This window comes from Telopea speciosissima, chromosome 1 (assembly GCF_018873765.1).
Source record: "Telopea speciosissima isolate NSW1024214 ecotype Mountain lineage chromosome 1, Tspe_v1, whole genome shotgun sequence".
Taxonomy (NCBI): domain Eukaryota; kingdom Viridiplantae; phylum Streptophyta; class Magnoliopsida; order Proteales; family Proteaceae; genus Telopea; species Telopea speciosissima.
The window spans coordinates 72,408,238-72,429,931 of record NC_057916.1 but is presented as its reverse complement, the minus strand read 5'-3'; the positions used below and the strand labels follow the sequence as shown (position 1 = coordinate 72,429,931).

At 39.1% G+C, this 21,694-nt stretch overlaps 2 protein-coding genes across 2 annotated transcripts in view; both read right to left on the bottom strand.

Moving 5' to 3' along the window:
* Positions 1–356: 356 nt before the first annotated feature.
* On the bottom strand, positions 357–15,465 carry LOC122669685 (hsp70-Hsp90 organizing protein 2-like). The gene is made up of 7 exons (XM_043866518.1): positions 14,459–15,465; positions 9,579–9,867; positions 1,366–1,451; positions 1,022–1,245; positions 840–906; positions 697–756; positions 357–614 (listed from the first exon to the last, which is right to left on the bottom strand). Exons 1-7 carry the CDS (start codon positions 15,353–15,355, stop codon positions 501–503), a joined length of 1,737 nt encoding a protein of 578 aa, XP_043722453.1. The 5' UTR covers positions 15,356–15,465; the 3' UTR covers positions 357–500.
* A 2,950-nt stretch (positions 15,466–18,415) lies between these two features.
* Positions 18,416–21,694, bottom strand: part of LOC122654152 (methionine aminopeptidase 1A-like) — a 44,781-nt gene continuing 41,502 nt past the window's right edge. Inside the window, exons 14-18 of the mRNA XM_043848133.1 lie at positions 19,960–20,033; positions 19,789–19,858; positions 19,590–19,655; positions 19,410–19,498; positions 18,416–18,738 (exon numbers count right to left, since the gene is read on the bottom strand). Of these exons, the coding sequence (XP_043704068.1) occupies positions 18,661–18,738; positions 19,410–19,498; positions 19,590–19,655; positions 19,789–19,858; positions 19,960–20,033 (377 nt within the window). The 3' untranslated portion in view covers positions 18,416–18,660. The remainder of the gene's footprint in view (positions 18,739–19,409; positions 19,499–19,589; positions 19,656–19,788; positions 19,859–19,959; positions 20,034–21,694) is intronic.

Sequence of the window (21,694 nt, the reverse complement as noted above, 5' to 3'; positions counted from 1 at the left end):
ATAAAATTGGATTATGCCACGTTCAGCAGGAAAAAAAAAACATCAAGAAAATTGATTTTGGTGATGTTTTAGTTTCTTTTGGAGAAACGCTCGGAGAAGCAGTGAAGTTGAAAAATAAGGCTTTAACCTTATTTAAGGACAGAAGTGCAGAGAAAAGAAGAAAAAGAATGGGAGAACCAAGCAGGGTCCAAATCGGCTTCACATGATAATTGCTTCCGAAAAAAATTGAGAGAAATAGAAACATTGTACCCTTTCTTTTTTTCGATCACCGTTGATAAAGCATCTGTGAACGGTCAAGAAGAGAATAGCACACATATAAAACCAATAACTAGGGTGTAACAAAGAAAATACAAAACTAAATAAAAATTAGACTAATTCAAAAATTCTTAAATCAAAATCAGTGCCCTTGCTGAATTCATAGAATCAAATACACAATGTGGAGTAACAGTAAATGAGACGAACACTTGGTGTTGATGCTCCACCTTCCCTTTCAAAACTCCTTATTTGAGTTGAACAATCCCTGCGCTGACTAGTTTCTGTATCTTGTTCATCACTTGGGGATTCTTCAAGTGTTCCTGGGCTGAACCTGGGTTCTCCTGGAAATCAGTCAACACCTGTCCACCGAAGTGTGTTCCGTAAGCAAACCACACAATGATATGAGAGAGAGGGCTGAGGTGGATTTCATGTATGATTTACCTGTCTCATAATAGGATCAGACAATATATTCTGTATCTCTGGATCCTGCATACCCTTAGCCTGCAAAAATAGCTTAAGTTAAAAAACCAGTCCCAGTGGATGCTTGATATTGAGGTTAAGAACTGGCAGATAACTAAACAAACCTGTCTCTCTTTCAATTCCTCTGGGCTTATATCCCCACGATTAGTCTTGTTGATCTGCTCAATACATCTGTAGACCATTTTCAGACAGCATGAAAACAAAGGGAATGGTCATACAACAAATAAATGGTGAAGCAAAACATCCAAACGAGGGAAGGGGTGGGAGAGGATAGTAGGTGTGGTACCTCCGCACTCCATCGCGCAATTCCTGGTTGTTGGGGTCTTGTTTCAATCCCTCCTGGTACGTTTCCAGTGCTTTGTCATATTCCTTCATGAAGAACTGGACTGCACCTTTCCTTGTATACCCTTTTGAAAAGGTTGGATCAAGTTCAATGCACTTCTCTGCATCCTTCAATCCCTCAGGCATTGCCCCCAGCTTTGTGTAGCATGCCGCCCTATTACTATACACCTGCAAAACAAGAAGTGGCCAAATGTCTTAGTTTCCAGTAAGTAATTAGATGCACTGATATCTTGAGGTTGTTATATCTCTTTGTTCTGCAGTTCAGCATAGAGATAAGCATCTCATTACCCTTGGATCTTTTGGGTTCCTCCTCAGAGCTTGTGTGTAATGCCTGACAGCCTCTGGATACTTTTGTTGCTTGAAACACTCATTTCCTGTTCAAGAAAAACCCCATTTTAACTAGATACAAACCAATAACAGAAAAAGAAACATACAAAAGTTCAGCCTACTAACTAGGATACACATTGTTTTTATAATCTATAAACTTCAGCATTGAGCTTGCAACTAATGCCATCAAATGCACAATCAGAAGAGAGACAGTTAATCAATTCCACTGTGCATGCTTAAGGGGGGAGAGAGAGAGAGAGAGCACCAAACTCATCAGCTCAAGCTCCTAAATGAGCCAAGCATAACAGGTTGAAGAACTAAATATCCGAATGTACCACCAAAATTTCAACTTGCAGATATACTCGCACATACAAAAGCAAAACCAACAGGAAAATAGCGTGCAGGTTATTAAATCCAAACCTCCTCATATGCATGAAGTATAGCAAATATCACTACTGCAAAGTTGAGTGAAATGTCAGTTCAGCAAGATAGGTTAAATCAGGAACTTTCATTCGCTCTTTAATATAGAACACAATTATCTATGACAAGGCATCCTGAATTTAGAGGGTCATAAAAATTTCTGATCTTCTGAAGTGTTTGGGAAAAAGATATCTAGTATTCTCATTCCAATATTTCAGATAGCACCAAAGTCATTCCTTGAAAAATAAGTGAAGCAGGGGAGTTCCACTCCCATAGGAAAAAGAAAGGCAAACAGGCCTTAGTGACAGTGATCTAAAAAGAAGAGGGCCTTTTTCTCCCTAGCAAGCATGGGCCTTTTAAGCCCATTAGTGGGCCTGCCAACCAGCCCATGTCGTGCGCTACTTAGTTGTAGCTTTTATTTTCTTCAAGTCTTCTTTATTTGTAAGTTGTTTTATTTAAACTAAAGACCCTTACCTAGCGTAGAGGGATTCCTTGCTCTTTTATGTTTCCTGTTGGCTTAGTTGGGTTAGACCAGTCTCTTACTTAGCTAGGGACTCTCTCTTTTAAATAAACAGCTTGTAAGGTTGTTTGGCTACCAATGATTTTATGAATGAAGAATTTGGATGTTGCCATTGCTTATGCGAGATTCGGTGTAGAGTGTGACTCTTGAGACTAGAGTCTAATCTAGGCTATTGGTGGGAAATCATAGGCCATATCCTCTTCCTTATGTTTGTTTCTTCTCTCAAGTAAGAAACTCTTTTATCTACTGTTATATGTACTTGCTGAAACTTGATTCACCTGAGTTTGGAAGGGATTTTCATATACTTATATGTACTGTTATTGGTAGTACCAAAAATACCAGTAAAAGACCACAAGTAAAACCGGGCCGCAGCCCTTTTGGGCTCTATTCTGTTGAGATAGATATTGGGTATTATAGGGAATATGTCCAGCAGATTTCCCTCATCTCTTGCTGTAATAAAGGGCTCCCTAGTAGGCTCCTTCGACCAGAGTTAGAGGCTGATCTGAGCCTATGATCTGCTGCTGTGTTAAATCTCTCAAAATTCTAGTTTTGGGTTTCATGATATAATGTTCTGATTGTTGACTCAAATTTGACCATTGATATTTGAAACATTGAAGTATTTTGAGGATTACTTATTCTAATAATCTGTGATCATAGACAAGAATCTGAGCCCCTTCAGAAAAGGTTGACTTTGATCATATTGTTGGTATAAATTCTGTTTTAGGGTTTTTTGAGATCCTGTTAAAGGGACGTGTAATCTGAACCTATGGTTCATCCTACCTATTCCCCACCAATTTGGTATCAAAGCTATGGCTACATGAGGCTCTAAACCTATACAGTCAGAGGATGACCAAATTTCCATACAACAACTTGCTGATATGATGAACAATTTGTCTGATCGAATTGTTTCCTCGGAGCAACATGTTGATACAATGTCACAACATCAGCCCACTCCAGAGGACCACAGAGATGAGCATTACCCAGCACCAGCTACATCACAGAACACTAACCGGTATCAAGGAAGGTTGCCACAGAGAACTACTACACCAGAGGTACCACCGATTACTTTTGAGGATCATGTGAGAACATATTTCGACAACACACTGGTTTTCCTCCAAGAGGATTTGATGACTCATAGAAGGTTAAGCTAGAGTTGAAAGTATAATGGAAAGTTTGATCCACAATTGTTCCTTGATTGGGTTAATGCAATTGATGATTACTTTGACTGGTACAACATGGCTGAGGCTAGAAAAATCAAGTTAGACAAGAATAAGTTAGTTGGACCAACAAGGGAATGTTGGAGATTACAAGAACTGAGGATGTAAGATAGAGGCACGCCCATTACTACTTGGCATGATATGAAAGATGACTTAAGGGCAAGTATCTTCCATAGCATAGTTGTCAAAGCATTGCCTACGCAAGGCACCTTGGCATCTATGCACCTTGACAACTGGACTTGCCATGGTTATCTTGGTGGGTGCCTTGGTCGCTAGGTCTCCTTGTTGGTGTTGCCTTGTGTCCAGGCCCCCTCCAACACCTTGGGTCGCCTAGATGCCGTGACAACCAAGTTCCACAGTCCTTCGTAAATCACCTGCAGGATCAATTGAACACACTACAGTAGGGTTGCACTATCCATGGCTAAATACACAATAAAAAAACTTGATGCTTTATTATCACGGACAAGGGTTGAAGAAAATGACGAAAAACTGATGTCACGGTACAAGCTTGGGCTACAGCCAGAGGTTAAAAGAGCTATGGGTACGACTAGTGTCTACGATCTTCCAGATTGCAGTCAGAAGGCATTGGAAACAGAGGATCTACTGAAGATTCCCATTAGACCTTATGGAAGCCAAGCCAAAGAGTACAGGAGACCACTAGCTACTACTTGACCACCTCCATATAGGCATATGCGGGTAGGCAGAACAACACCCCCACTTCTATTGACAAAGGAAAAGCTCCTATGAAGGAAACCAGCGAAACAAAGTGCTATCACTGCAACAAGTACGGACACTATGCAAAATTTTGCACTTAGAAAACACAGAGTACAAATGCCATGGTTGCTGCCCTTGAAACTGATGAAGACAGATATAAATGATTTGCTTCCCCTAGAAGATGACAATTAGAACAGCCCAGCCAGCCATTGTGGATGATGGCATGGCAATGTATGAAGTTAACATCGTCAATCGTATTCTGGTTGCTGAACCACAGGGAGAAGAATTGAGCCAACATTGCATTTTCTACAATAGAATGGCCAGCGGACCCAAATTAGCACAAGTGATAGTGGACAAAGTGATGCAGAACTATCACCAAACTGGGCTTCATTTATTAGGAATAAGTCTAGGGTTGGGATATATACATGTTGGGCCTTTGATCCCAAGGGTTTTCTATGTAATAGGCCAATTTAATAGGCCTGGAATAGGGGTATATAGGTTGCATACGGGATTAGCCCAATACTTAGTTTTATTTTTATGTTTTTAATTGAACCGGCTTAAATTGGTTGCATCCAATTGGTTCAATTGGTCTAATTTAAGTGAAACATTCCTATTGGCTAATAGGTTCTTATATCCTATTGGCTAGTATGGAATCTTCACTTAAATTAGTTGTTTTAAGTTAGATTCTTTTATTTTAAGTTAAGTAGGGGTATTTAGGTCATTGCATGCTTTAATTACTTAAATTAAATTAGATTCTATCCCTTCCACGATTTGAGAAGGAGAAGACGTTAGATTGTATTAGGACTTGGCCTTTGGCCCTTATTATAAAGATAGTGAATTGTGGAGGGCTTCCCCACATTGAAATTTGAATAAAAATTACTGTTTCTGCTGCTGGCCGATTGCTGCTGCTGTTCCTGCTCCTTTGAGTGTGCATCCTTGTGGGTTTCAAGGTGGAAAGGGTGGGTGGATTCCTGCGACTCCTTACGCCGTGACGGCTGGGAGGATCTCTCTCTGAAAGTGGTTTCATCCTTCATCATTCAAGCTGCTGCCGGTGGATTCCAGTGGTGAGTTTGAGTTTAACTTCTGTTTTTATCATTCCTTCTTCCCCATTCGATCCCTTTATTTTTCTGTTTTATTTTCATAAACCCTAGACTGCTGAATTTCTGTCCAGATCTGTTTACCCATCAGAAATTATTCAAACTTAGTCCACAGCCCCCCCCCCAACCATTGTTTACACTCGATCCCAGCTACTGCCCATATTCATCACCCAAAACCCTAAATCCTTCTTCTCCATAAGAGCCCCATAAGCCCTAAATTTCCCACAGCCCATATTCTGACCATCAGAATTGGACCTATCCTGGTCGAATCCTCCTCTCACAGTCCCCTACATTCGATCCCAAGCCCAGCCCTCACAGCCCACTTGAAACCCTAGTTTTGGTAGTTTCCCTTAACCCTAAACCCGAAACCCTAACTAAATCTGCAGAATTTTAAAACCTAACCACATCTCCTAAACCTGCATATTAAAACCATATAAGACCCATTCCCAAATTCCCATCCTAAACCCTAGAATTAACCTAAAACCTAGGTTGTCCATGTGAACCAGCAGCCCCTTTTTGCTATTTATTCCGTTATCTGGCTCCTAGTAGGTCTCCTACCTATCTAGGACTACATTATTTGGTATCAAAGCCATGGCTGAACATGACAATCCAGTGCTGCCACACCCACTCGATCCTTTGGCAGCAATGTTAGAGATGTTTCAGAAATTTACTGCTAACCAGAAGACTTTGTTTGAAGATATTAGAGCTGAACAGAGAGCTATTGCTGAAAGGCTGCAAGTAATTGAGCATAGACAACTTGCACTTAATGGGGACAGCAATGTACCCATAGAAGAAAACAGGTACCAACTCCATTCAGTGGTACAAAGGCTGCCTGACAAATATGGGAATCCCAGATATGGATACAGCGATCACATGGATTACAGAGAAGACACTGACAGGTATAGAGAATACATATTTTCATTGCCAAAGGAAGTTGAAAATAAATCTAAAGTGGTAGTGAATTTTGATGAAAAGAGATAGACCACTCCTATAGCTTCAAAAATGGAAAAGCAACATGTAGAAGATCCTACTGAAGTGGTCTATGTCGAAGAAACCAATGTAGATAAGGTTGATACAGTAGAAGATGAAGAGGTGGAGCTGGTGTCTAAGAAGGTTATTAACACTGAAGACTCTATGGATAGAGAATTCACGGGTGATTCAGAGATCGAACACATTGAGTTTGTTATGCCACCATGGTTCTTCGAAGAGAAAGCTCCACGCCTTGAAGACTTCATCCCTAATGTTCCTGCATCACCACAATTTTGTTTGGGAATGGTCCAATCTGCTATTCACATGTTGTTTCCCCCTTACCGCTACAAAATTCGAGGACGAATTTTTTCAAGCTGGGGAGAGTTGATGCAGAACTATCACCAAACTGGGCTTCATTTATTAGGAATAAGTCTAGGGTTGGGATATATACATGTTGGGTCTTTGATCCCAAGGGTTTTCTATGTAATAGGCCACTTTAATAGGCCTGGAATAGGGGTATATAGGTTGCATACGGGATTAACCCAATACTTAGTCTTATTTTTATGTTTTTAATCGAACCGGCTTAAATTGGTTGCATCCAATTGGTTCAATTGGTCTAATTTAAGTGAAACATTCCTATTGGCTAATAGGTTCTTATATCCTATTGGCTAGTATGGAATCTTCACTTAAATTAGTTGTTTTAAGTCAGATTCTTTTATTTTAAGTTAAGTAGGGGTATTTAGGTCATTGCATGTTTTAATTACTTAAATTAGATTAGATTCTATCCCTTCCACGATTTGAGAAGGAGAAGAAGTTAGATTGTATTAGGACTTGGCCTTTGGCCCTTATTATAAAGATAGCGAATCGTGGAGGGCTTCCCCACATTGAAATTTGAATAAAAATTACTGTTTCTGCTGCTGGCCGATTGCTGCTGCTATTCCTGCTCCTTTGAGTGTGCATCCTTGTGGATTTCAAGGTGGAAAGGGTGGGTGGATTCCTGCGACTCCTTATGCCGTGACGGCTGGGAGGATCTCTCTGTGAAGGTGGTTTCATCCTTCATCATTCAAGCTGCTGCCGGTGGATTCCAGTGGTGAGTTTGAGTTTAATTTCTGTTTTTATCATTCCTTCTCCTTCCCCATTCGATCCCTTTATTTTTCTGTTTTATTTTCATAAACCCTAGACTGCTGAATTTCTGTCCAGATCTGTTTACCCATCAGAAATTATTCAAACTTAGTCGACAGCCCCCTCCCCTCACCATTGTTTACACTCGATCCCAGCTGCTGCCCTTATTCATCACCCAAAACCCTAAATCCTTCTTCTCCATAAGAGCCCCATACGCCCTAAATTTCCCACAGCCCATTCTGACCATCAGAATTGGACCATATCCTGGTCGAATCCTCCTCTCACAGTCCCCTACATTCGATCCCAAGCCCAGCCCTCACAGCCCACTTGAAACCGTAGTTTTGGTAGTTTACCTTAACCCTAAACCCGAAACCCTAACCCTAAATCTGCAGAATTTTAAAACCTAACCAAATCCCCTAAACCTGCATATTAAAACCATATAAGACCCATTCCCAAATTCCCATGCTAAACCCTAGAATCAACTTAAAACCTAGGCTGTCCATGTGAACCAGCAGCCCCTTTTTGCTATTTATTCCGTTATCTGGCTCCTAGTAGGTCTCCTACCTATCTAGGACTACATTACAAAGCAGTTGTGTGAACAAAGTTTCACATATCTTTAACTGGATAGCAAATCTCTCAAAAGAAAAGAATCCACAGCCCTACAAGGTTTCTATCTTAAATGAAACACCTTAGAAGTCAACCAAAGGTGTTCAGTTCCACTCAAATTAGGTTCCTACAATGAAGAAGTATAGGTTGGCATTATATCTATGCAGTTGACAGACTCTCCTTGGTAAGCCTTGGATTTACGATAATGGTGTGATGCTTAGAGGCAAGAAAAACCAATGCACTTTCACATTTAAGGTAAACCCATAGTGTTAAACCCTTTAAATGTCCCAGCAGAGAAAGCACTACATGATACTATAACCAGCACCAACCTTGTGAAAAAGCAAGAAAGAAAGCTGGAGAAAGAACCTAGTGGAACTAACCATAGCAAGAGTTCTTACAAACCAGCAAAGAGACCGGCCTTGTCTTAGCCTTGGTCACAAAGGAAGTCACTCCTCCACCTGAGCTAACTTTTCCAAAACCCATTCGGGAGTTGTTATCTGATTTTGCAGATCTAGTACCTGAGGAGCTTCCAGATGAGCTGCCCCCGATGCAAGACGTTCAATATGCAATTGATCTTGAACCAAGGTCAATGCTACCAAATCTGCCCACCTATTGTCTCAGTCCCACGGCACTTGCTGAGTTGAAACAAGTGGAAGAGTTACTGAAAAAGGGTTTCATTCAAGATAGCATGAGTCTATGCACCGTACCAGCACTCCTCACACCAAAGAAGGATGGCTCATGGCGTTTGTGCATCAACAGTCGAGCAATCAACATATTACAATGAAGTAAAGGTTCCCGATTCTTCAAATGAATGATATGCTCAATATGTTATCCAGTACCCAAATCTTTTCGAAGATTGACAAGCAGATACCACTAAATCCGTATCCACCTCGGTGATGAATGGAAGACATCATTCAAGACTAAGGATGGCTCATATGAATGGAAAGCCAATTTGGATCTGATCCTTCAGGTGACCGACTGCTAATATTGGCCACGTTTTGAAAGGGATGTTGAGAATGTAATCAAACAGTGTCGCACATGTTAGTCGACCAGAGTTAGAGGCTGATCTGAGACTCTGATCTGCTGTGTTGAATCTCAAAAAATTCTAGTTTTCAGTTTCATGATATATTGTTTTGAGTGTTTGATTCAAATCTAACAGTTGAAACATTGTAGTATTCTGGGGATTTTTTATTCTAATAGTCTGTGATCATTGACAAGAATTTGAGCTCCATCCGAAAAGGTTGATCTTGACCATATTGTTGACCTAAATTTTGCTTTAGGGTTTTCTTGAGATCACGTTAAAGGGGTGTGTAATCTGAACCTAGGGTTCATCCTACCTATTCCCCACCAATAAGCCACTTTAACCTTATTGGCAAAACATCAGAGATGTAATAAGCATCAGATCGCATACTCACTGTTAACTACTTCATGATATTATATGAGAATAAGCATGAGAACACAAACTAAGTTTGTTTTAGCAAGACATCTAATACAACTCAGACAACATACCTTCCTCACGCTCTTCATCTGCTAATTGTGGATCAAAATATTCTTGCTGCTCAAGTTCTTTCTTTGCTCTCTCAGCATCATTCAGCTTTTTCAGTGTGTCTGGATTACGATGCTCAGTAAGAGCTTTCTGGAAGGCCTCAATTGCAGGCTCATAGTCCTTTGAGCATTTTGCCATCTTCGCCAAGGTAGTTCCCTTCCTAGTCAATGCCCTTGCAACCATCTTGAAGTCTGAGCGCAGCTCCCTGCCCCTCTCAACAGCTTTATCACAATCTTTGATGCATTCCTCGTACTGTGCACAAAATTAGACACATATTTAGAGAAGCAGGCAACAGGCGCAGAGAAGCACCGAATATCAACTCCTGGGATGACCAGTCCAAAAACTGACAAATCCATAATATGTATGGAAGAACGACCGAAACCAGGTGAACCAAAAACATGTCGCAGAAGAATCAAGGAATGAAAAGGATAACATCACAGATAACAATAAATAAGACCCAACACAATTATATGCCAGATCATACATGAGTACACTGCACTTAATAATCTTTATCATCCTTACAGAGCCAATGCCAACAGCATCAAGAAACATCAGTTGCAGCTAACAAAGACCTGACAAATTGGAAAGAAAGATGGCCCAAGTTGCATTGTCAGGGTAAGCAACCAGAGGTAGTAGAAACAACCCATCAAGGCTCATAGACGCTTATTTTAACTTCTAACTGGTTGTAACTGCATAATTGTTTTGCAGCTGTAGTAAACCAATTGGTTGGCCATAAAGTTTCCCAAAATCAGTATCCATTACCATAATAATAGCTCTTGCCCCCTCAACCATTCTATATTAATAGTAAATAGTTATTTTTATTCACAAAAATTATCTTTACAAAAACCTGTTTCAACTTTTAACTAGAAGGAGGCCATTGAAAGATAAGTTAGATATATTAATATTCGTATACAAAATACCAGTCATCATTCCCATCAAAATAGTAGTTTTCCTTTGAGCATTCTAATGTTTTAACATCAATTTCAGTAAGAATAATGGTAAACTGCATTAGACAAAGTTGGTACTGTAATAAAGGTGGAAATTATTAATGTAGTCCTAGAATAGGAATTAATCCCACTAGGAACCAAGTAGAACCAAGCTTAGGGTAAGCCTGCTGTTTAGGGCTGATTCGGGGCTGTTTTAGGGCAAAATTAGGGTTTAGGATGGGAATTTGGGAATGGGGTTTATAGGGTTTTAATCTGCAGGTTTAGAGGGTCATTATGGTATAAAAATATCTGGATTTGAATAAGTTTTAATTTCCTGCAGAAATTAGGGTTAGGTTTCGGGTTTTGTAAATAAGGTAAACAACTAAAATTATGGTTTAAAGTAGGATTTAGGGGCAGGGGTTAAGGTCAACTGTTAGAGGGGCTAGGGGGAAGATTCGGTTGCAATATGGAAGGTTTCTGATGGCTGAATGTGTCCCAGCAGAAAATTAGGGTTTTTAGGGTCAATGGAGAAGAGGGATCTTAGGGTTTGGATGGACAGAATGGGCAGCAGCTAGGGTCGAGTGGAGATGGTGATGAGGGGAAGTTATGGTCCAAATCTGATCAGATTCCAATGGAGGAGCAGATCTGAATCAGAGTTTAGAGTCTTCTAGGGTTTATGAAAATAGGACAGAAGAGAAAAGGAATTGATTGGGGAAGGGAAGAAAAGATAAACAGAAAATAATAAATTCAAACTCACTCTCGAATCCTCTACCAGCAGTATGAATGGTTGAAGGATGAAGCCACCTTCGAAGAAAGAAGATCCTCCCAGCCGTCACGGCGTAAGGAGTCAACCGGATTCCACCAGTCCCTTTCCACCTTGATAGAACCACAAGGATGCACACTCAACAGAGCAACACTCAACAGAGAAGGGCAGCAACTATGGCAGCAAATAAAAAGCTTTTCATTAATCAAATTCGTGTTCAAGGCTTTACCCCCTTACAACCTTATATAAAAGACTCAAAAATAGACTTTTACTCTAAAAAGGAAAGCCCTAACCCAATTCCTAACCTATTAGGTAACTTAAACTGACTAGGAAACTAAAATAGACTCAAAATAGGGTCCTAATGACTTAAAAACAACTTAAACTACTTAAAATAAAGAAGATTCCCTACTAGCCAATAGGATATAAGAACCTCTTAGCCAATAGGATCACTTCACTTAAATTAGACCAATTGAACCAATTGGATGCAACCAATTTAAACCGGTTCAATTAAAAACATAAAAATAGACTAAATATTGGGCTAATCCCGTATGCAACCAATGTACCCCTCTTTTAGCCCCATAAAAATGGCCTATTACATAGAAAACCCATGGGATCAAAGGCCCAACATACATATAACCCAACCCTAGACTTATTTCTAAAGAAATAAGCCCATTTCGGTGACGAATCTGCATCAATTATTCTTTCATATTTTGAAGAGAGAAAGAGAAAAAAAATTTGACTTAGAACCAAAAGAAACACTCAAGCCACTAAGGGTGTCAATGGGGACAGTTCCCGATATTCAGTATGGGTTTGTATTGGTACCGGTACCAAAGGTGCCAATCCCAGTACCGCCCCATTTACTTAATGGGATCAAACCTAGGTCCCGGTCCCGATTATCAACAAAATGGGACGGTAATGGTTCCTAAACGGTTCTAAGCCTAGTCAAAAAGGGGAGAAGAACTTTAATGGTTTCTAACAGGATGGTTTCATTAGTAGTGCTGTGGATCTTTTCACTATTATGAGATCTAAGGTATTCCTTAGTTTTGAAAGCAACTTCCATCACGAAACCATTACAAATTGAATTTTATAGTTGTAATTCTTCAATTTTCTTAGGATCACATATAAGCTTCTCAAAACGACGACTAAGAATTAATAAAAAAATTAAATAAACAAGTCCATATACAGTTTTAGTGCTATCACTAAACAAATTTATAGAAATAAAACTGAAGGTCTATCAGATGAAACCTCTATAAGAGAAAATGCCACCCAAATACATCAAACTCCAGTCATAAAACTTGAACAAAAGAATATGAAATATACCCTTTGAAAGGGTATTGATAGTTCCGCTCCCATCCGATACCTAACCGGTGTTTCAATACCGGTACCAAGTGCGAATCCCATCCCATTTATTATTTGGTATCAAAATCAGATCCCAGTACCGTCCCGTTTATTAATGAGACAGTCCGTTACCGGGTTTTAGAGGGATAGTTCTGGGACAGTTCCCAGTTCTGGTCCCAAATTGACACCCTTACAAGCCACCTTTTGCAGCCAAGTTAATCCCTGGCTATCCAATAAGAAAATTTTATTTTCTGGAATGATATAGGTTTAGAGGTCGTTTTGTCAACATTTTTAATATATTCTAGCATCTAGCACCTTTTTTTTTACAATGCAGAAGCTTTTACCAACAAATTTATCTTGTTTTCAAGTACAAAAATTTCCCCTAGGTAAGAGAACTGAAACAAGAAAAATAAGAGGGAGGAACAAATGGGAATAAAGGCATTAATGGAAGTGTATAATGTCCAAGAAGCAGCATTTGCATCATGTTAATTCTTCACTTACATTTTCCGATACAATGTAATCAAATTAACAAAATTATTTAAGAAATATAACCCAGATATAGGACATTCCAATCTATAAAATTTGGTGCTTCAGACAAAGATGAATATATTGTTTTGCAGAATCAAAACCAATGAAATAAATTGAAAAGCAAAGAAATACAAGGTACACAAACCGATCTCATTAACAGAAAGCAAATATCCTTGTCAAATCAAAACAGCACCAACTCTATAAGATAAGGCCTAAAGCACACAACTCTCATGGAGGGCCTTTGCTGGTCATTTACATGAGAGAGAAGTCTTTTATTAAGAGAATATTTTATTTGATTGTTAATAACAAATTTAAAAAGTTCCAATGGGTGGATTATCTTCAGATGTTCCCATTACTGTCCTTCATCCATTTGATTATGCTAGGCTTTCTTTATGCAACTCTTTCAGGTTGTGTTTTTCATCACCTTGCAATAGCATGTCACAGTCAACACACTTCCCAACCCAAAATACAAATAAACAAATAAAAGATTCACAGACGCAATAAACTAAACATTGAAAGATAAACCACTTCTCACTTGGTTGGCGATTTGGACCATTGCTCACATATTCTCATGTTAACACAGCTTATTCTAGAGGAGAATCAGAATTATTATGGCTACAGCTGATTTGGGTAGAAAAGTTGGAAGAGTTCAGCAACGAAGATAGAAAGGAAATTTACACTCCTTCCCCCATTCTTTAAGAGAGTTCAACAGTCCCAAGTCAAAGGCACAGGAAACTTATCCAAAAAAAGTGGACAAATTTCCTGTGCCTTTGACTTGGGAAGGAAATACAAAGTACAATGCATCACCACACACAGGGTAGTGCACATAAGCTGAATGAGAAGAAATGGTTAAATATGGAGGTAATGTCCTACCTCACTAGAGCCATACATCCATGTTTATCATTTGAAATATGATTTGATTTGGTTTAGTATCAAACCATGTTCTCTTATACAGTATATACGTTATCAAACCTTCTAAGAAGGAAATTTCAATTCTGTAAAAAAACAACTGAATAGGTTTAGTCAAAATAGCAAGCACAGACACATTGATAAACCAAGGTATGTCTACCTTGCAAACCTAGACATTGCAACCAGATTAAGCCCATCCCACAAAGTTCATTGCAAAAGCATCACAAAAGTTAGACTGGATTCTATTTGACTACCACCCAATGTTTACGGTAACCAATTAGGGAGAAGCAAGACTATGGATGTAGTTAATAAAACAGTAGAAAAGGGAAAACATCAATTAATTAGTTTCCAACGTGTTAATAAAACAGAAAGGCCATACCTTTCCCATCTCCAAGTAAACAGCAGCCCTGTTAGTAAGGAACGAAATATCTTCATCATCCAACTCCACTGCCTCAGTATAATGCTGAATTGCCGTCTCAAAATCTTTCTTCTTATATGCCGCATTGCCAGCCTCCTTCTCCTTCTGTGCATGTGCCTTCCTTTCCCTTGCCTCCTTCTCTTCAGAAAGCACCACCGGCTCAGGCTCTGGTTCAGGCTCCGGCTGTTTTGACGGCTCAGGCTCTGGTTGCTTCTCTGACTCTGCCTCCGCCTCCTCCTCCGTCTCAGGCACCTCCATTTCTCCAGGCGATGGAGACCTCATTTTAATGTTAAGCAAAACACCCAGAGCTTGCATCATCCTCTGATCCGCCAAATACATACTCATATTATTAGGATTCCTCTGCAAATCTTGAATCATCTTCACAAAATCGGGCTGTTGAAGATATCCCCTGGTCGACGGATCAGCCGTCAATTTGGCCCACAACTCTGGCCCTTGAAATATATTTCCGAAGGGAGGCGCCGAAGATGGAGGAGCACGAGATCGTGAAGCAGCAGACTGAGAGTCAGCAAGGCCTGATTTCAAGGCTTCATTGTTGGGGTCCAGCTCGAGGCCCTTCTTGTAAGCAGCGATTGCCTCATCGAAACTGCCGAGACCAACATGAGCCGCCCCGAGGCGACTGTAACCCTTAGACCAGTCGGGCTTGATTTCGACTGTCTTCTTGGCATCAACAAGCGATTCATTGTATTTGTGAAGGGATGCGTAAGCAGCTGAACGGTTGGAGTAGAGAACATGATTTGTAGGGGCGAGGTCGATTGCTTCGGAGAAGAATCGAGTTGCTTCTTCAAAACGCCCAGCGGAGAATGCCGCGTTACCTTTAGCTTTAGCTTCTTCAGCCATCAGTTTCGAAACCCTAATCTAGCACGACAGAGAGGCGGCTTTCAATCGAATCTATTTCTTCGTTTGCCGACTCTTCTGAAATCACAGAGGAGTAAAATAGAGATCAACCAATCAATGCGAAATACAAACAAGTACAAGAAGTACAGAAAAGAAAGATTCTTCGTTTTTACTTACAGTCTCACAGAGGACTCTTTTGTTTCTGGACTGTAAATCTAAACGAAGATATGTGATGGATCAATGGGTTTTAAAGTGGGGGCGAGAGGGAGTTGTGGGACTATTCTCAATAATTCCCAACCTTCTTTTCTAGAAACTTCGGAAGCCTTTATAGAAAATCTGCTTACAACGTCGGCGCTTGCTTGGTTAGGGGACTCGGAATTGACTCGCCTTGAAAAAATAACCCTTCCGAAATCTCCAAAACACCTCTATTTAAGGGGTTTTCATAATTATCCCCTTCAATACCGGTCATTGAAGGGAACCCTTTCCCTTTAACAATATGACCCATTATGTATTGAAAATTTGGAATTTACCTTTGTATTCCATTCAAGAAATTTTAGCTTTACTTTTTCATATAGAAAAATTCTTTAGGTTGATGAAGAATTTAAAGTTTTTTCAAAATTTTTATAACTTTGAATTATATTTTGACCCTTCAATAAATAATTTATTACATTCTTTAACAAATAAGTGAAAAAGAACGCTACCTGTATCTGTATTTGGACACAAAAGCACATAGAACTATAGAAACATGTGAAAGTACCGTCCTATCTCATCAAAACAAAAAAAATGGCATATGTGTTAATGCTTTTGAGTGTACTCTCATTGGTCTATGTGTTGGTACTAGTGCTACAGACCTAGAAGCGATCTCTTACCCAACAAATAATTATATCAAGTTGAAACGCTGAGATGGATGTGATCAATGTGAAACCCTCTCTAATGTGTACATTATCCATGTCCAACATTCATTGACACCTGACTGGTGGACGTTACAAAGTTCACCAACCATTGGATGAATATTATTTCTATCAACAAAACCAATTGATGAATATTATAGTTGTCCAAGACCTAGGCCTAACCCACATTTTTTCAACATAGTGAGTCTAGCGAGTCAATTCCGAATCCTCTAACCAAGCAGGCGTCAACACCGTGATTTGTTTTTTTATGGGATTAAAATCCTGTACAGTACGGCCCTGAGAGCTCAACACATGGAAGAAGCTTCATCCAAGGGTTCGAGCTCGTTGCAAGATAGCTTTTTGTTTCTTTTATTTTTTATCGAGCTTGGCACCGTTGGATGTCGCATCTCCCATCAAGCTCTAGATTAGGGCACTGCAGAGGATTTTTTTAACGCTATTCTATAATGACTTCTGAAGTTTCAAATGAGGGTTGGGAAATATTGAGAGTAGTAGCAAAACTCTCTCGCCCCACCTTAAAATCCAATCTATGATCTATCCCATAACTTCGCTTAGCTTTGCACAAACAATCCAGAAACAAAAAAGTCATAAGTGAGACTATAGAGATACATTTTTACCAAATAAATAAGGGATTTAATTTGTTAAACATCGTGCATAAGTAAACTTTTTCATCTTCTTTAACTTGTAACGTTACAAATATGAGGGAGTTCATTTCAATCTCAATGGTCGGATTTATATTCTTGTAATATTAAAAAGGGCTGCACCTAATCAAGTGGTAAATTGATAAATTGTAAACTTCCTTTGATTGTACAGTGTCTTATTCCTGAAAGTATAATTCAAAAGTGACTTATCATTATATCAGCTATCAGCCTATCACGATTTTGAAGTACACAATTGAAATAACATGATTTTATCTTCTTCAAAAGGAAGAAAAAAAAAATATTACACTAAAGCATGGTTTGAGGCATCAGCATGGGGCGATACATTATGGTTTTACTAGTTGTCGATCCTAACGTATCTATGACATGATACGGAAAAGGGGTAAAACAGTGACAAACCTAGTTTTTTAAGGAAAATCAAGGGCAAATGTGTCCGATACGGCTGATCCATGCCGGTACTATAACAATATTGCATCGGTTTTGCAGGTGATCGATACCCGATCCGATACCGTGCACTTAAACCATGCACTAAAGGGATAAAAAATATATATAATAAAATGACAATTTTTTTTCACCAACTTTAATTGAAAAATTATAATAAAATTACAAACCAAACCAAACCACATCTTCCCCCCCCCCCCCTCCTAACCCCAAAAAAAAAGGGGGGGGGGTAGGGGGAAGGTAGTCCACTTCAAACTGTGTTTGAAAGAAAATTTAGAGTGCATTGTTGGGCTCCATGTGCTTGTAGAGACCAAGTAAGCATCCAAGTTAATTGAGGGGCTTTTGGGTCTAGAGTTTGGACACGTAAAAAGCCTTGTTTGTTCCTGTTGGAAAATTTAGTGATAGGACAAAAGCTTGACAAGACGGGCCAAGAATCTCGAAATTGAACTTAAAATAAAATTCGCACTGGTTCCTAAGGTGTTATTTAAACACAATAATAGAGATTATAGCATATAGAGTGATCAAGAGAGTGACTTCTCTTGTTATATCAGTGGGCAGCCTGGAAAGGCACCTAAATTAACTGCAAAAGAGCCTAGATTGAGTGTCTAGTCTCTCAAGAATTAGGGGTTCATCCATCCCAGGCAAAGTTTCTCATAATCATACAATTTCATCAGCTTCCAGAATCGAATATTCATTTGTTCTCAATCAAGCAGTTTGATTTGAGCATTGAAAACAAATGTCTGATCTGTCTTAAGCATCTAAGAAATTACAGTAAGACGAAAATGATTCCAAAAGCTAAAAATAGAATGTCATGAAAAACTTGAGGATCATCAAAATCAAAACTTCTCACACAACACCACCTCCTCCCCAAACAAAAAACAAGGATAAACAAAGACAGTTTTCCAAGTTTTCCTCCACCCATTGAGGATGGTTCACCCACCATCCTAGGGTTTTAGTATGTTCCAAAATACTCTCCCGATACCCTTTCCTGCCCCTCGGTGAATGGGATCAGGGAAACTCAGTCCAAACAAAAATATTGATATTGCATCTTCAAATCTCCAACCTGCATGTAGGACATCCAGAACACCAGCTCATCATTCTGGATGGTTTAGGCAAGATAGCTGGATGAAATGAACATTTAGCCAGCTGTGATTGATTTGCAAATGGCACCACTAAAGCATGATCCTTATTCCATGTAAATATTGTAGTCAACAGCAGCAAAATAACAATTGGCTGGTCTCAATCGACCCAAATGTGCTAATAGAAGTTGTAGTCTGATACTCTGAGCCTGGTGAAACTGTCACACATTAAGCCATGGGAATACATTAGGTGAACTGGGTAACCGTCCTGTAAGAACCTCAACTCCAGTTTCCGTGACCTGCATGAAAGATCAGGGAAAGTATCAATAATAATCCAAAATGTAAATTTCAAAGGTTGGAGAGAAGAGGGGGGGGGGGGGGGGGACCAAAACGTACAAAATGTAATAACACAATATAGATCATAGAGAAGATGCAGTTAGGCATTGCCTAGAAACAGCAGCATCGTGTAGAAGCATAAATTGTACTGACTACTTAAGGTGTGTATAATCTATACTTTTCGACGGACTAAGCTGTGGTCAACACTATAGTCATTGGGTCATGTATAGCAGTATATTAGGCGCACATTGAAATGGCTTGTGTAGTCAATCTACATAAGATAAATCCAACACAAGAACATTATTCAACATTTGAGAATCCATGCTCTGCTCTAAAGCATCCATACACAATGTGAGACAGAAAGGTAAACGTATATATACACCAAATGTTTGAAAAATATGAGGATGAAATCTAAGGTTAAGATAGGAATAATATGTATATATACAGTGGCACAAAAAATTAATGAGACAAACCTCCTGCTTACTAGAGATCTATATGCAGAGCTAGGACGGAGAATCACTGAACTCATTGTGAGAGCTCATGTCATTATTACGGCAATGCTTAAAGTGATTGAGAACAATCGAAACAGAATTCACATTCATCTACAAATAGCCAGATGACCATTAGAAGTTACCAGCAGAGTATGCTCAAATTGTGCACTGCGTTTACCATCTGCAGTAACAGCTGTCCATCCATCGGGCCACATCCGATCACGCCAAACTCCTATGAAGAAAGTTCTTTTAGTATGTGTTATACGGAGTTAGGAACATTCAATTAGAAAGCTTGCACTCTCCATAATATCTCTAAAAGATACCTGCATTGATCATTGGCTCAATTGAGAAGGTCTGCCCAGCTTTCATCACACCAACTGCTTTATTTTCTGATTGTGTTAAGGTTAGCAACAAATAAATAAAAGACAACAATTGCATGAGTCAAGAGCTTGAGTGGACTAAGAAGGATTCAAAAAATAGAATGTCTAAAACAGGAGACTTCAAAACCCGTTACATGGATACTGCCATAATGAGGAATATTTGGAGCACAGTGAAATAGCTCTCCAATACCATGACCGCAATATGATCTCACCTATTTTTACAAGATCCATAGTAAATATTAGTAGGAAAATTGTCAGCCACTTCAACAAAATTATCAGGTTTTGAGAATGCAGAATCAAGACACCATATTACCACAGATAATCCGGACATTGAAGCATGCCGATTAATAACTTCGCCAACTTCACGAAATCGTACTCCAGGTTTAACTGAGATTTGGGGAAGAAATTGTAATCCATTTCAATTTCCAATAAAAAACTTCATAGAAAAACATACCTAAGCAAATAAGACTAGATGAACAATTTTTCAAAAGTGGATACAGTCCAGAAAATATTAATTATGAAAACTTAATAAATAAATGTAATAGCAGTTCGAAAATGTTCCATCAAAAAGTGATAATCAAAGTCAGCAAATGCCTCACAATTGGGCAATTCACCTCATCTCTTAAATTCAAGCACATATCCATCCAGACACATATAACCATAATATTCTTGTCTGAAGGCCTCTATTCAAATTGTCCCGGTGATGCCTACATGTTACCATCTTTCTTTCCCTCTCTATTTAGGTAAGAGGACTATTTTTCTCTAGAAAGAAAACTGTCCTTTTACACTTACATGAAACATTACTGAACGTAATTGTCAAGGCCTCACCTAGGCCCTAAGACCTGTAATGTAGCCCTAGGTTTGAATAATCAAACTAGGAGTCAAATAACCAGGATCTGATCTGAACAGTAGTTCGAGTAGGTCAAAATAGGTGTTTTTGGTTAAATTAGGGTTAGGGTTTAATGGGGTCTAGGGTTTGATGGTAAGGTTAGATCAAGATGATGTTGGGGAGTCTTCCAGTGAAGGTCTCGTTAAACTTTAACAAGTCTAGGACTGCTAATAATCAGAATTGGCAGCCAGTTGGAGTCTAGGTTTAGGGTTTTGAGAAAACGGAAAGAAGGATTCCTAGGGTTTGGTTGTTTAGAGGATTAGAGAAGAATGGTTAGGGTTTGGGATGGATTCAAACTTACTGTTGTTGCAGACTTTCTTGGACAGCAGCTTGCTTGAATGAAGATCCTTGAATAAAAACCAGAACTTGAATGTAGAACACCAATGGAGAACCAAGAGAGTTTAAACGAACCACCCCGGCTTCACACCGCAAGGTGTCAACTGAATCAAACACCAATCCCACCAGCCTTGATCAAACACAAGACAAAATCTTCAATGGAGAAGAAGAGCAGCAAAAAGCTTTTCATTAATCAAAATTTGTGTTCAATGCTTGCTCCCCTTACAACCCTATATAAAAGACTCAAAAATAGACTCCTACACTAAAAAGGAAAGGCCTAACCCAATCCATAACCTATTAGGTATCCTAAACTAACTATGAAACTAAAATACTGAAGAAAATAGATTCAAAACATGGCTGGACTTATGGAGTCCTAATCCAGCCCAACTTACATAACAATTAAATAGTCACATGACCACTTAACCAAGTCACATGATCACTTAAGTGATTAAATAAGCACTAATTACATAAATAAAACTAAGCAAGGAATTAAACAGTTAATCCTGTATGCAACCCTATTACCCATACTTCAGGTCATAAAAGGGACCTATTAATGTAAGACTATAACAAGAATAGGTCTAATCCCAGGCAGGATCAAATAGAAAAACTCTTAAAGTCTTAGGAGAAAGAGGCATGAACCGTAAATCTCAAAGAGGTCGTATTTGTTTGGGTTGGTAATAATGGAATGGTTTCAATATCTAAAATGAAGAACATTTCCCACCAAAAGATCAATCCAATAATACCAGAACAATGGGATCTCAAATTGGTAACTGTTGTAATTTGGGGTTTAAAGGGTAGAATTGTCCATAGGGGTATTTCTGTC

Bases quoted from the DNA above. Each gene is read 5' to 3' on its own strand.
- LOC122669685 (XM_043866518.1), bottom strand. From the start codon at position 15,355: ATGGCTGAAGAAGCTAAAGCTAAAGGTAACGCGGCATTCTCCGCTGGG. The intron at 9,868-14,458 runs GTATGGCCTTTC...TTTTGTGCACAG, and splicing joins TTTACTTGGAGATGGGAAAG to TACGAGGAATGCATCAAAGA. The intron at 757-839 runs GTTTGTTTAGTT...CTATTTTTGCAG, and splicing joins AGGAATTGAAAGAGAGACAG to GCTAAGGGTATGCAGGATCC.